This window comes from Aotus nancymaae, unplaced genomic scaffold (genome assembly GCF_030222135.1).
Source record: "Aotus nancymaae isolate 86718 unplaced genomic scaffold, 86718_ANA_hifiasm-v0.15.2.pri h1tg000010l, whole genome shotgun sequence".
In the NCBI taxonomy this organism is placed as follows: Eukaryota; Metazoa; Chordata; class Mammalia; order Primates; family Aotidae; genus Aotus; species Aotus nancymaae.
This window is the reverse complement of record NW_026988421.1, coordinates 26,678,268-26,691,436: the sequence shown is the minus strand read 5'-3', so window position 1 is coordinate 26,691,436 and position 13,169 is coordinate 26,678,268. Positions and strand designations below refer to the sequence as shown.

General features: G+C 39.7%; 1 protein-coding gene across 1 annotated transcript; it reads right to left on the bottom strand.

Moving 5' to 3' along the window:
- Positions 1-6,412: 6,412 nt before the first annotated feature.
- Positions 6,413-7,432, bottom strand: LOC105708276 (small ribosomal subunit protein RACK1-like). Its single transcript, XM_064373660.1, has one exon. The coding sequence runs from the start codon at positions 7,392-7,394 to the stop codon at positions 6,774-6,776; it is 621 nt and encodes a 206-aa protein (XP_064229730.1). The 5' UTR covers positions 7,395-7,432; the 3' UTR covers positions 6,413-6,773.
- Between the last annotated feature and the right edge of the window lie 5,737 nt (positions 7,433-13,169).

The following is a 13,169-nucleotide window of genomic DNA, read 5'->3' as shown; positions in this document are numbered from 1 at the left end:
GGCCCCAGTTAATAACTGGGTTGCATATCTAAGTCATCATCATACAAATTAGGAAGGTGGGGAGGAGTTGTTAAAAAATGAGAAAAATGAGTTTTTTTCCCATATATTTCTGAATCACTTAAATTGTGATTTTCTTTTTTTAGACTTCTATTTTAAGTTCAGGGGTACATGTGCAGGTTTGATATATGGGTAAACTTGTGTCACAGGAGTTTGTTGTTCAGATAATTTCATCACCCAGGTATTAAGCTTAGTACCCATTAGTTATTTTTCCTGATCTTCTTTCTCCTCCCACTCTCCACCCTTCAGTAGACCCAGGTGTCTGTTATTCCTTCTTTCTGTCCATGTGTTCTCATCATTTAGCTCCCACTTATAAATGAGCACATGTGATATTTGGTTTTCTGTTCCTGCATTAGTTTGCCGAGGATAATGGCCTCCAGCTCCATGCCTGTTCCTGGAAAGGACACAGTCTTGTTCTTTTTTATAGCTGCATAGTATTCGATGGTGTATAGGTACCACATTTTCCTTATCCAGTCTGTCATTAATGGGCATTTGGGTTGATTCTATGTCTTTGCTATTGTGAATAGTGCTGCAACAAACATATGCATGCATGTGTCTTTATGAGAGAATGATTTATATTCTTTTGGGTATATACCCAGTAATGGGATTGCTGAATTGAAGAGTAGTTTTGTTTTTAAGTCTTTGAGAAATTGCCACACTGCTTTCCACATGTTGAACTATTAGGTTGGTGCAAAAAGTAATTGTGGTTTTTGCTTAATAATTTACACTTCCACCGATAACACATAAGCATTTCTTTTCCTTCGCAACCTCACCAGCATCTGTTATTTTTTGACTTTTTAATAGTAGCCATTCTGACTGGTGTAAATCAAATCAAGATGGATTGAAGACTTAACCGTGAAACCCAAAACTATAAAAACCCTGGAAGAAAACCTAGGCTAAACCATTTTAGACATAGAAACGGGCAAAGATTTCATGATGAAGGTGCCAAAAGCAATTGCAACAAAAATTGACAAGTGGGATCTAATTAAACTAAAGAGCTTCTCTACAGCAAAAGAGACTATCATCAGAGTAAACAGACAACCTACAGAATGGAAGAAAATTTTTGCAAACTATGCATTGGACAAAAGTCAATATCTTGCATCCATAAACATAAATAAATTAATAAGAGTAAAATGAAGAACCTCATTAAAGAGTGGGCAAAGGACATGAACAGGCACTTTTTAAAAGAAGATATACATGCAGCCAACAAGCATATGAAAAAAAGCTCAACATTACTGATCATTAGAGAAATACAAGTCAAAACCGCAATGAAAAAAAAGAGTTATAAAAGGCAACAAGGCCAGGTGCAGCTCACGTCTGTAATCCCAGCACTTTAGGAGGCCAAGGTGAGTAGATTGCTTGAGTCCAGGAGCTTGTGGTTACTGTGAACTATGACCATATCACTGCACTCCAGCCTGGGCAACAGAGTGTAATCCTGGCTCTAAAATTCATAAATATACATACACACACAAATACATATATACATATATACATACAAACATACAATCCAGTGTTTGGATTTTTCCCCAGATACCAGGTGGCATCGCCGTGGTCCTCTTTCTGCTCTGTTCCAGCTCCTTGGGAATCTGTCTGCTGTTGAGGCTGCCAACGTCTGGGCCAAAAGTGCCCAGTGTCTCTTGCAGATGCCTGTGCTGAAGCTGACAGCATGATTCTCACCACCACAAGGGCAGTGAGGCCACTGTTGAGGCTGCCAGCCCTCATGCTGCCACTGCAGCTGCTGCCCTTTGGGCTCTCAGCACCCTACAGAGAGCTCCATGAACGCTGCCTACACAGCCTCTCCCCAGGACAGGAGCTGGCTGGGGGATCCCCTGGGTAGTACACACTCGGTTGTACTCGGCTGTGGCATAGCTAATGATTTGATACCCAGGGGGTATAATTTTTAAACAACCTTCCACATGAAAAAATAATTTTCAGGAATAATCATGAAAAAAATTAATGGTAGAAATGGTCAGAAATGAAATGCAACAGTAAAAATTTCTTTTTAAAAACTTTGTATGTATAATCATAAATAAATAAGGAAAAAAGAAGACAGTGCAAAAAGAAAAACATGAGCAATGTTAATAACTTTGAATTATATTAATATTCTTTTTGCCAATATTTTATTGTGCATATTTTCAAACATACAGCAAAGTCAGAAAAAATTTTACAGCACTCACTTGTATGCCCGGCACCTAGATCTTACCTATAATATTTTATTATACTTGCTTTATCACACAGCTATCAATCCATTCCTCTATCCATCTATCAATCTTATTATTTTTGAGACAGAGTCTTGCTCTGTCACCCAGGCTAGAATGCAGTGGTGCAGTCTCGGCTCACTGCAAATTCTGCCTCCCGGGTTCAAGTGATTCTCCTGCCTCAGACTCCCAAGTAGCTGGGATTACAGGCACCTGCCACTACGCCCTGCCAATTTTTGTGTTTTTAGTACAGACAGGGTTTCACCATCTTGGCCAGGCTGGTCTTGAACTCCTGACCTCGTGATCCACCTGCCTCGGCCTCCCAAAGTGCTGGGATTACAGGCATGAGCCACCACACCCGGCCAATCTTATTTTTTAAGTTTTAAACTGTTTACTTTAAAATGGCATTAGTAATCCCAGTACTTTGAGCAGCCAAGGTGGGTACATTGCTTGAGCCAGGAGTTTGAGACCAGCCTGGGCAACATGGCAAAACCCCATCTCTACAAAAAATACAAAAATTAGCTGGGCATGGTGGCATACTTCTGTAGTTCCAGCTACTCAGTAGGCTAAAACTGGAGGATCTATTGAGCCCAGGAGGTCGGGAGTGCAGTGAGCTGTGATCGTGCCACTGTATTCCAGCCTGGGAGGCAGAAGGAGACCTTGTCTCAAAAACAAATAAATAGATAAATAAATAAATAAGTAAAATGTTAGCTTTACAGAAAAGTTGCAAAGATAGTACAGAGTTCCCAGACACCCTGCATCCAGTTTCCCCAATTATTAACATCTTATATTTGTATGGTACCATTTGTTACAACAAATGAAGAAATGATATAGACACATTTTTATTAACTGAGCTCTATGCTTTGATGGAATTTATTAATATCATTTTTCTGTTCCAGTATCCCATTCAGGATATCACAGTACATTACATTTAGTTGTCATGCCTTCTTAAGGCTCCTCTGGGCTGAGACAGTGTCTCAAACTTTCCTTCTTCCTAGACTTTCCTTGATGACCTTGACAGTTTTTAGGCAGGAGTGTTGGTTAGGTAGTTTGTAGAATGTCCCTCTATTAGGATTCATTTTCTCCTGGTGAGCCTGGTGTTAAGGGTCTTTGAGAAGAAGACCACAGAAACTAAATACATTCTCAACACATCATGTCAAAAATACATGCTATCAAGATGACTTATCACTGATGACGTTAACCTCGGCTGCCTGGAGAAGATGGTGTTTGTCAGGTTTCTTCATTGCCAAGTTACTTCTCCCCTCCTTTCTGTACTGCGCTCTTCAGAAGCAAGTCACTAAGTGCAGTCCACACTTACAGGGTCAGGAGTTATGCTCTGCCTCATTGCAGGGGGATCATCTACATAAATTTTTTGGGTTTATTTTGTATGGGAGAGAGTTGTCTTTTTTCATCTATTTACTTATTTAGTCAATAGTTTATGCATATTAGTATGAACTAGTGATTATTTGTTTTATATTTAGGATTGTAACCTGATAATTTTTTTTTTTTTGCCCCAATGTTTCCAGCTTTGGCCACTGGAAGCTGTTCCACTTAGCTTCTGTGTCCATTTGAAATATCTCCAGGGCTTTATATTTTGAGCATTTCCTTACTTTCCAGCACTATAAGATATATACCGGCAGTGTCACCCGGTATACTCTCTGACCCAGTCTTAGAATCAGCCATTTCTCCAAGAAGCCCTGGCTCCTTTTGTTGGAAAATGATAATAGAAACAAAGACATGGGCATAAGATGTGCCTGTTGCTACTGGAGTATTGTTGTTTCTAGGCCCTTTCAGGGGATAGGGATAAGAAATATATGAAGGTATACTAACCTGTATATACACCGATATCCATCATTATTTCTATATCTATTCATTAATATCTATATTAATCTAAACATAAGTTCATGTTTAGGTTTCTGGTTCTAATCCACAATCACACACGACATTAGAGCCTCTTCCTCTTGTTTACCTCCCTCCTTGAGAGTGAGCTTGTACCAGCCATTTACTTATTTGCTCAGTCCCTGTATACCTGTTCAGCAGTCTCAGAATCGTTAACTGGTACCCCTTGAGAAACCCTTTACCAACTAGAGTAGAGTGCTAAGTACAGTTTCTTTTGCCTTCAGTTTTCCAGTTTCCAGTATTTCCACAGTTATAGAATACCAATCCTTTTTGGTGCAGTTATGTTATAAATATGTAATATAGTTAGGTTCTTTTGTCATTGCCTGTATTTCATTCTGGGATCCTCCAACCTCCTAGTTGATTTTGTAAAATTTTGCATACATTAAGGTTCACTGTTAGTTTTGTAAAGTTCTATGGTTTTCCACAAGTGATAGTATCATGCATCCCCCCCTACAGTAGCATACAGAATAGTTAGATGCCCCCCCAGATCCCTTGTGCTTCACATAGTCAATGTTCTTCTCTCCCAAACTCCAGCAACACCTGGCTGGTCTGTTTCTGTCTCTCTAAGTTTTACCTTTTCCAGAATATAAAATTTTTCCAGAATGTAGCCTTATCATTCTGGCTTCTTTCACTCAGCAACATGCATTTAATATTTGTCCATGCTGTATGAATGAATCACTTGTTCCTTTTGAAAAAGGGAAAACATGCCAATTTTAGTTCTATCTCAGTGATAAACAGTAATATTTTACGAGTTAACTTTTGCAAGTTAGTTAATGACTTTATCAAAATTGATCTTCGTTTCTTCATATTCAAAAGACAGTACGTTATCAACCAGATTTGATAATCTATCTTTACTCATAGTTGATCAAGATCACTTTTTATTAATTTTCATTTTGAAAAGCTTCTTTCACATAAGACAGCAGTTGTGCAAAGTTCACAGAAGAGGTATAATCTTAGGGCTGTTACAAAGGAAAAGATGTTTAATCTCACTGTGAGATAAATGCAGATCAGAATTGTGCAATAATATTTGCACTTCTCATATTGGCAAAGATCAAAGAATTTGATGACATAATGTATGAGTGGAGAGGTGGGAAAGCAGGAACTATAACACATTTGCAAGTGGAAGTGTAACTTGGAATATACTTTAAAATTATGGCAATAGCTATCAAAATGACAAATGCACATGCCTTTTGGTTCCACATTCTGCATATAGGAATTTTTTTCTATAGAGGTGCTTTCATATTTGTGAAATGAGTTATGTAAAGATTATTTATTGCAGCATTGTCTGTAAGGGCCTACGATTAGAAACAATGAAAATGTTCATCAATAAAGGGCAGAATAAACAAGTTATATTAGTTAAATTAAACTGTGGCTGAGCACAGTGGCTCACACCTGTAATCTCAACACTTTGGGAGGCTGAGGCAGGCAGATCACCTGAGGTCAGGGGTTCAAGAGCAGCCTGGCCAACATGGTGAAACCCTGTCTCTACTGAAAAAATACAAAAACTAACTGGGCATGGTGGCAGGCACATGTATGTAATCCCAGCTACTTGGGAGGCTGAGGCAAGAGAATTGCTTGAACTCAGGAGGTGGAGATAGCAGTGAGCAGAGATCTCACCATTGCACTCCAGCCTGGGCAACAAGAGTGAGACACCACATCAAAAAAAAAAAAGAATAATAAATAGATAAATAAAATTGTATACCATCATAAAAAGATGACATGAAAAGATCTTCCAGATATGTTGTGAAAATTGCAAGGTGTTGAACAGTGTGTATAGTCACTTCCATTTATTTACAAAATATTCATTTGCATATGCAAAAATGATCTTTTGGGCATTATTATGAAATGCGTAATGATGGTTGACTTTGGCAGAGCAGGTAGACAACCTAGGGTTGAAGGAGATTTACTTTTCATTGTATACCCTTTTGTGTATACATCCTTGTGTGTGCACCATGTTAATGTATATGTGACTGCAATATAAATAAATGAAATTTAAATTTTAAATTGCTCTTTGAAAGTGTAGACTAACTGCAGAGAGTAGGAGAGGGGTGAGAGCCCCATATATCTGGATTTAGCAACACCCTGCCTACAGGACAAAAGGACTAGTGGCATTGAATACAGCAAGGTGAAAGGTGGTCAATATCCCAATGAGGAAATATCTATGTTTAAGGTCAAACATGTGTGCAAGGAATGCAACACATAGATAAATATGTGTTTTTTTTGTTTGTTTGTTTTTCAAAAAAAGCCAGTTTTTTTCTTTAATTTGTAAAGCTGTGCCACGAACTTCTAGCGGGTGCCGATGGTCACCTGCCACACTCACACCAGGTTGTCTGTGTAGCCAGCAAAGAGGGTCTGGCCATCAGCAGACCAGGCCAGGGAGGTGCACTGGGGTGGTTCTGCCTTGCTGCTGGTGCTGATAACTTCCTGCTTCAGTTCGTCTACAATGATCTTTCCCTCTAAATCCCAAATCTTGATGCTGGGGCCTGTGGCAGCACAGAGCCAGTAGCGGTTAGGGCTGACGCATAGGGCGTTGATGACGTCCCCACCATCTAGGGTGTAAAGGTGCTTGCCTTCGTTGAGATCCCATAACATGGCCTGGCCATCCTTGCCTCCAGAAGCTCAGAGGGATCTATCTGGAGAGACAGTCACTATATTCAAATAGCCTGTGTGGCCAATGTGGTTGGTCTTCAGCTTGCAGTTAGCCAGGTTCCATACCTTGACCAGCTTGTCCCAGCCGCAGGAGACAATGATAGGGTTGCTGCTGTTGGGCGAGAAGCGGACACAAGACACCCACTCTGAGTGGCTCTCATCCTGGACAGTGTATTTGCATACACCCAGGGTATTCCATAGCTTGATGGTTTTATCTCGAGATCCAGAGACAATCTGCCGGTTGTCAGAGGAGAAGGCCACACTCAGCACATCCTTGGTATGGCCCACAAATCGCCTCGTGGTGGTGCCCGTTGTGAGATCCCAGAGGCGCAGGGTTCCATCCCAGGAGCCTGAGAGGGCAAACTGGCCATCTGAGGAGATAACCACATCACTAACAAAGTGGGAGTGACCTCGCAGAGCACGCTGAGGGATTCTATAGTTGGTCTCATCCCTGGTCAGTTTCCACATGATGATGGTCTTGTCTCGAGAGGCGGATAGGATCATGTCCGGGAACTGAGGAGTAGTAGCAATCTGTGTTACCCAGCTGTTGTGGCCCTTGAGGGTGCCACGAAGGGTCATCTGCTCAGTCATGGTGGTGGAGAGCACGTGTGCCGCTGCACCGACGAGGATGGAACTCAATATGTGTTTTTTTTAAACAGATAAGAGAAAATATTCTAACGAGGTAGGGGAAATATTTATATTGAGGATTCAGGCCTAGGAGTCATCCCAGATAGTCTGTCTCCATATCTATCTGCATATCTATGAACCATCAAATCCTATCTATTTAGCCACCAAAAAACATCACAAATATCTAGACTTCCCTCTACCACTTCCCTAGGCCAAGCCACCACCAGCCTAGTTTGGCGTTCCCTAATCCTTCCATTCTACATTAGAATTCCTGGTAGCCTCTATTCTCTTTTACAGCACCCTTTATTTTTCGTCATTATTCTTATCCATATATAAAACATTTAATGGCATACTTATTTAATTAGTGTCTACTTCTCCAACTGGAATAAAAACTCCATGAGATCAGAGACTGTGTCTGTTTTGCTAGTTACTATATTTCCAACTCAAACATTTGTGTTGAATGAATGAATAAACTAGACTATGGAACCCACTGGAGAAACATAGTGGTATCTATAATGGAAATTTTTAAAAATCACATTGAGGAGACTGTAAGAAGATAAATCATCAGAAGCAAATTTATGATCATGGAAGAATCTAGAAAATATGCTAGGTCTTTTCATCTCTGACCTCCACAGATTTGCCACACATTGAGAATTGTCAGCTTAGTTGACCCATTGAGAATTGTGCCACATTGGCACAAGACTTTAATACTAGCAAGCTGAGCAAGTCTCCTTTCCCTTGGGAACTTGGTTCTCTCAATTCTGCTTTGGTGCAGATCAGCAAAGAACTTCTTATCTGAAGACATGAAGTTTAAGAAAACTGTACTGTTTCAGCAGGATCTCCCTAGCAAGTCTGTACAGGCTGAGTATGAATCAGGTGGAGTTTATGACAAGGTTCTATTTCAGGCATTTTCTTTTTTTTGGATTTTTGAGACAGAGTCTCGCTCTGTCACCAGGCGCCAGGCTGGAGTGCAGTGGCGTGATCTCGGCTCACTGCAACCTCTGCCTCCCGGGTTTAAGCAATTCTCCTGCCTCAGCCTCCAGAGTAGCTGAGACTACAGGCATGCACCACCACGCCCAGCTAATTTTTGTATTTTTTAGTAGAGACAGGGTTTCACCATGTTGGCCAGAATGATCTCAATCTCTTGACCTCGTGATTTGCCCGCCTCAGCCTTCCAAAGTGCTGGGATTACAGGCATGAGCCACCCTGCCCAGCCCTATTTCAGGCATTTTCTAAGATCACTGCACAAAAGTTCAGCTCTCATAATTGAAAATGACATTGACCTCATGCACTGCTAATGTACATTTTAAAACTCTCAGGGAGTCAGGACCACCATGAGTAAGTCTCCAGTGAATATGTGCCAGTTTATTATGGTCAGGAGCACTTTGTATATAATTTGCTTCATGTCCCATTGCTTTGTAATAATTTATATGTCTGTATCTTCTACCATTGCATTGTACCCTCCTCAAGGCTCAAGGGCAGGAATATAATAGGAGCTCAATAAATATTTGGTTTTGGGGTTTTTTTTTTTTTTTTTAGATGGAGTTTCGCTCTGTGGCCCAGGCTGGAGTGCAGTGGCGTGATCTTGGCTACTGCAACCTCTGCCTCCTGGGTTTGAGCGATTCTCCTGCTTCAGCCTCCCAAGTAGCTGGGATTATAGGCATCTGCCATCATACCTGGCTAATTTTTGTATTTTTAGTAGTAACGGGGTTTCACCATGTTGGCCAGGCTGGTCTCAAACTCCTGGCCTCAGGTGATTTGCCCGCCTCAGCCTCCCAAAGTGCTGGCATTACAGGTGTGAGCCACCACACCTGGCCAATAAATATTTCTTGAATAAATAATCCCAATACAGTACCTGGATTTGACACTCGAAGGAAGAGAGTATATATAAAGATAGTTATATTCAATCCATCACTTATTAGATCTGTAAACCAGAACAGATAATTTAATCTCTCTTCATTTTCCTCCTTTTTGAAAAATTATGAAGTATTTAAGGATATATACAAATATAAAGAATGGTAAAATTAACATTTATCTGCTACCTAACTTTATATAATTTTAATACTTTTTCAAATATGGCCGAGAAAATGCCATGTGTTCATCAAATCTTATTTCATTTTTCTCTTTCTGGGCACGCAAAAAGATTACATTCTCATCCTCCTCGGCAGCCAGATGGGTACCTTGAGACTAGTTCTACCAATGGACTGTAAGTGGATGTGCTATGTGTTACTTCCAGGGTAAGCATACAAGGATGACTGAGCTCTCTGTGCTCTTTTCCTGCTGCAGTGATCCTAGAAACCACGTTTGAAAACGATGGTATCAGAAGACCCTAAAGCCTCCATCAGTCTTTACTCCTGAATATCTGTATGGATCAGTGTGTGAGAATCTCCCTTGCTCTACGTCTTCACCAGTGCTGAGTTTTCCCTGCTTTAAAAACTTTTCTGACAGTTTGATGGTGTGAAATCATTGTTTTAATTTGTGTTTTGCTGATCCTGAATGATGCTGAACACCTTTGCAAATGCTTGTCATTTGGGTTTTTCCGTGAGTGCCTGTTTGTATCTTGCCCATGGTGGATGGGGAGTTCGTTATTCTAGTGTTCTGCGGAATTACTTTATATATTTTGGGAACCAATCTTGTATCAGTTGTATTCATTGCAAATACTTTCTCCAAATGTGTTTTACTTTTTTTGTTTGTTTGTTTTTGAGACGGAGTCTCGCTCTGTCGCCAGACTGGAGCACAGTGGCACGATCTCGGCTCACTGCAACCTCCGCCTCCCGGGTTCAAGCAATTCTCTTGCCTCAGCCTACCGAGTAGCTGGGACTATAGGCACGCGCCACCACGCCCAGCTAATTTTTGTATTTTTTAGTAAAGATGGAGTTTCACCATGTTGGCCAGGATGATCTCGATCTCTTGACCTCGTGATCCGCCCACCTTGGCCTCCCAAAGTGCTGGGATTACAGGTGTGAGCCACCGCGCCTGGCCTGTTTTCTTTTTTTTTTCTTTTTCTTTTTTTTTTTGAGACGGAGTTTCGCTCTTGTTACCCAGGCTGGAGTGCAATGGCGCGATCTCAGCTCCCCGCAACCTCCGCCTCCTGGGTTCAGGCAATTCTCCTGCCTCAGCCTCCTGAGTAGCTGGGATTACAGGCATGTGCCACCATGCCCAGCTAATTTTTTTTGTATTTTTAGTAGAGACGGGGTTTCACCATGTTGACCAGGATGGTCTCGATCTCTTGACCTCGTGATCCACCCGCCTCGGCCTCCCAAAGTGCTGAGATTATAGGCGTGAGCCACCGCGCCCGGCCTAATTTTTTGTATTTGTAGTAGAGACGGGCTTTCACCATGTTGACCAGGATAGTCTCGATCTCTTGACCTCGTGATCCACTCACCTCGGCCTCCAATCTTCTTCTTATGCTTTGTGTAAGAATTTTTCATATCCCAAAGTCCTAAATATGTTTTTCCATATTTCCTTTTGAAAACATTTTTTCTTCTGTAGTGACATGGATTTAAATAAAGTTTTAAAGACTTGATTTTCATTTATGTCTTTAATCTACCTGTATAGTAATAGTTTTGGGGTGTGTGTGTGTGTGTGTGTGTGTGGTGTAAGAACATATTTTTTTCCATAAAATAGCCAATTTCTCAAGGTCATTTATTGACTAATCATTTCCATTGATGATAATACAACTTTGCCATATATCAAGTTTCCATTGATGTACAGGTCTGTTTATAGTCTCTCTAATCTATGTGACTGGTTTATTCATCCGTCCCTGGGCCAAGGTCATGTTGTCTTAATTGCTATAATTTTATAGTAAGTTTTGTTATGTGGTAGTGTGAGTATCTCTCCATTTCAATCTTCATTACTGTCTTATCTTTTGTTGACCCTTTGTATTTCAATAGGAACTTTAGGATGAGCTTGTCAAATTCTACAAATAACTAAGTTGGGATTTTGGTTGAAATTGTATTGGCATCCTGTTACTGTGGTTGAGAATAATTTTTTTTACTATTACATTTTTTAATTATACTAATGATGCATAGAAATGCTGTTGATTCTCATACATTAATTTTGTATACAGAAATCTTGTGCCATCTTATTAATTGTGTACACAGGGTCCTTGGAATTTGTCTACAATTTGTATTCCTTAATAAGAGTAACTTTCATAATACATTTCCAGTTCTTATATTCCTCTTATACAGTATTGAATAAAAGTGGTGAATCTTACTGAATCTTAATCTATTTTAATAAAAGTGTTCTTAAAGTTTTACCATTAAGTATTTTGTTTGCTCTATGGATATACTTAAGCTAAGGAAATACATTCAAATTTTTTATTCCTCAGTCTCTTCACCTGTAACATGTAGATATCACTACCTGTTCCATTTATTTTTCCAGTCTATTGTGAGAATTAAATAAGGTATTATACAGGAAAGATCACTGGAAATAGTGAAGTACTATATTCAAATGTCAGTTAGTGTGTGTGTATTGTTTGTACATTTTCTGGAACCTAACTGGTGCTCAATAAATATGTGTGGGATAATTGTGGAAAAACAGTATTAATATTAAACAGATGTTTCATGCAAAGTATTATTTCCTTACATCTTAACAGGGATGGCAACACTGAGATATTCATAGCGCTATTTCCTGCATTTCCTTTCAGTGGCAACAAAAAAAAAATCACTGAATTATCTCAGAACTCTTCTTCTGAGCTCGGACTGTCAACCTCAGAATCCATTTCAAGTTAGTGTTCTAGGCAGCTATTTCCAATCTACTGTAATTGGAATATGAAAAGAAACTTATTTACCAGTTTACTACTGGTTTGGTACCAAGCCAATATCATTTAATCTCTGCTCAATTGGGCATATGGTACTGTTTTGAAAGAGAAATTTAGGAATCAAGGGTTTCTCATTTTCAGAAGTAAATATCCATAGGAGAGTTACATAATCACCAGCATGTAGGAAAGCTCATTCTGTTTAATTGGTTTATTCTTCTTGTGTATTTCTTCATAAGTTGAAAAGACAGTAATATCTGTTAAGTAAAAAGGCAACATCAGGCCTATGAAAACATTTCCTCCTTCTTAGTAAAGTGCTTTGTTCCTATGTTTATCTTTGTTATTATATTGCTAGCTGGAAATGAGAACTGTGAACATAGTTTTAATAAGTGGATTAAAGGTCTTTATTTCTAAAAATTTTTCTGTGAACCTTGCTGAGCCTTCTATTTCTGACAGCTAGAAATGGAGGTGAATCATAAGTCATTCCCCTTATAAACAAGAATAAACAGGCACTAAATTTACAGAGTAATTGTAAAGCACATCATTTTATTTTGTACATTTAGGTTGCTTCTCATATTATATTTGCTGTTTTCACATCTTTTCAGGTTATTAATTTATGATTTCCTGTAAAAATGGACCTTCCTGAATTTCTTTTCCCAAGCATTTCTACCTTCCTTCCCACATGCCACAAACCCCTGCCAATTTTTGCCCTAGAATATACAAAATTCAGGGATTAAAGATATAAATGCAAGGCCCATGTCACTGGAAGGACTTGTTCATTTATTGAGAGCTGGCTGATTGTTTCATTAAGTAATATCTAACGTCAAAACACAAATACCTGATGCCTGAAAAGACTTTGGATGTCCCCATGGTCCTTGATGCTGTCATTTCCCACTCTGGCTCCTGGGAAGTGGATGAGCTCCAACTCTGCATTCACATTGCTGGGCTTTTAGGAAATGTGTCTTATCATTTAAAAAAAA